This window comes from Pecten maximus, chromosome 2, assembly GCF_902652985.1.
Source record: "Pecten maximus chromosome 2, xPecMax1.1, whole genome shotgun sequence".
NCBI classification, from domain to species: Eukaryota; Metazoa; Mollusca; class Bivalvia; order Pectinida; family Pectinidae; genus Pecten; species Pecten maximus.
In genome coordinates this window covers 49,645,075-49,647,550 of record NC_047016.1, presented here as the reverse complement: position 1 = coordinate 49,647,550, position 2,476 = coordinate 49,645,075, and the positions used below count along the sequence as shown (strand labels likewise).

General features: G+C 40.0%; 1 protein-coding gene across 1 annotated transcript; it reads right to left on the bottom strand.

The window, feature by feature from the left end:
* Nucleotides 1-1,220: 1,220 nt before the first annotated feature.
* LOC117343553 (non-classical arabinogalactan protein 31-like) lies at nucleotides 1,221-1,922 on the bottom strand. The gene has a single exon (XM_033905968.1). It carries the CDS (start codon nucleotides 1,920-1,922, stop codon nucleotides 1,221-1,223), a length of 702 nt encoding a protein of 233 aa, XP_033761859.1.
* Between the last annotated feature and the right edge of the window lie 554 nt (nucleotides 1,923-2,476).

The following is a 2,476-nucleotide window of genomic DNA, read 5'->3' as shown; positions in this document are numbered from 1 at the left end:
GTCATATTAAACGTCTCCAGCAAAAACAAGATAATTATACATGTTTTTTATCGGATCAATGACTAGCAATGACCTAAAGATTTATCTTTGATACATTTTACAATTCACAGTAAAAAAAAAACGAGTTATGAAATATGAGTATTTCCCCGTGTGTTGTGTACTGTTATTAACTTGACACCATTTACGACTGTGGCCTCCGGAATTTCGTGTCCCTTCGATTTCTCATTATTGTTTTACATTCAACTTACACGTAACATCTGGGTGCAACAGACGCTTTGAGACAAGATGGTTGCTGATTTCTAACTGTGATATGATCAAGATAACATTAAAATGATGTAGAATTACTTGGCATCTTTTGTTTTGTTGAACTTGACACAATACACGTTATGTTCAGAAAACTGATATGTAATAAATTGTTTTGTAAACATCCTGCATGATGTTTATCAAATATTGATAAACCTTTATCTCTCATAACCAGTTCGATATCTGAGATACATATCTGTATGCGCATCCTGATGATATCTATCATTAATGGAGGGCAAGATGACGTCAATTAGACCATATTTAGACAACATATCAAAATGCCCGCCCCCCCCCCCCCCCCCCCCGGTACATAGGTAACCTTGAATTCAGCTCATCTAGGTTAGTTACCTAAATGGAAGTGGATTCTTATAGTGCATTGAAACTCTAGGTTTCATAAACTCTCTTTGTAGCACGAATGAACGCGTTACACCATTTTTACATTGTATTGTATGATATTATTGTATTGTTTTGTATTGTTTTTGGACCATGGGCAATTTTAGTCATTTAGGGCCAAAAACACCAGATTAAAAAGTCATCAACGGAAGGAAAATACATTAAACTCGAACTAAATATAAAATGTTAAAAGGTAAAAAACATCTCAAATTCGCTGAAGTAAACTTTTACATGTGTATCTAAATTGTAGTTTACACGTACAATGTACTGTTTACTGTAAAAGTGGATATTTTCGCGTGTGGAAATTTTCGCTTAGCCAGCTTCCAAAGTGTTCGCGGTGTGGATATTTTCGCGCCGTCAAGATATTTTTGCGCTAACTTGTATCGTTTATATTTAATATTTTTATGTGTTAATATATTCGCGTGTGGAAATTTTCGCGGAGATTTACTGATAGCGAAATAAGCGAAAATTTCCACACCGCGAATATTTCCACTTTTACAGTATTTGTTTTAGGCGTAAACAGTTCAAGCCAGATATATGTATGGGTGAGTGGATGGATGGATGGATGCGGGTGGGTAAGAGGATGGATGGATGGATGGATGGATGGATGGGTGGGTGAGTGGATGAGTGGATGGTGGGTGGATGGATGGATAGATGGATGGGTGGGTGGATGGATGGATGCGGGTGGGTAAGAGGATGGATGGATGGATGGATGGGTCGATGGGTGAGTGGATGGATGGATGGATGGGCGAGTTGTTGAGTGGATGGATGGATGGGTGAGTTGTTGAGTGGATGGATGGATGGATGGGTGAGTTGTTGAGTGGATGGATGGATGGGTGAGTTGTTGAGTGGATGGATGGATGGGTGAGTTGTTGAGTGGATGGATAAATAGGTGAGTTGGTGAGTGAATGGGTGAATAGGTGAGTTGTTGAGTGGATGGATGAATGGGTGAGTTGTTGAGTGGATGGATGAATGGGTGAGTTGTTGAGTGGATAGATGGATGAATGGGTGAGTTGTTGAGTGGATGGATGGATAGATGGATGGATAGATGGATGGATGGGTGAGTTGGTGAGTGGATGGATGGATAGATGCATGAATGGGTGAGTTGGTGAGTGGATAGATGGAGGAATGGGTGAGTTGGTGAGTGGGTGGATGGATGGATGGATGGATGGGGTGGAAGGGTGAGTGAGTCGATGGGTGGATGGATGGAAGAATACATAAAACATAATATTTTATACATTCATACACTCCCAGCCGCTAAACCACGACCGACACTAACGACAGCGGATTATTTATGTCACACGGCCTCGATTCCGATCTTCCGGATTTACAAATATTTCTGGTTTATCGGATTCCGTATTAACGAATATTGGATTTTACTTTCAACATTAGATACTGCATAAAAGGAAAAGTCCATATTCAATATTGAGCCTACTAATCATGTCCCGATCATTGTAGTCTACACATGAAGCATGCACTTTTAGAACCACTCTATTATTGAGACGTTAAATAGGGACATATCCGAATACAGACTGTGTATTCGTGTGTCATTGTGTCCGACAGAGATACGTATATGGTGATACTTGTACTTTTGTGAAGATTAAATAGTAAATGCGGGCGCTGTTGTCCCGATATTCCGGAAACCATATTCTGGAAGCATATTAGTGGGACAAATGCTGTCAGACCATTTTCCCGCCCGCTCCATATCTCGGTAACATATGGCGTGTGTACAGTCTGTACCCTATATAAATATTCTACATTTGTGGTGGACGCATTGTTA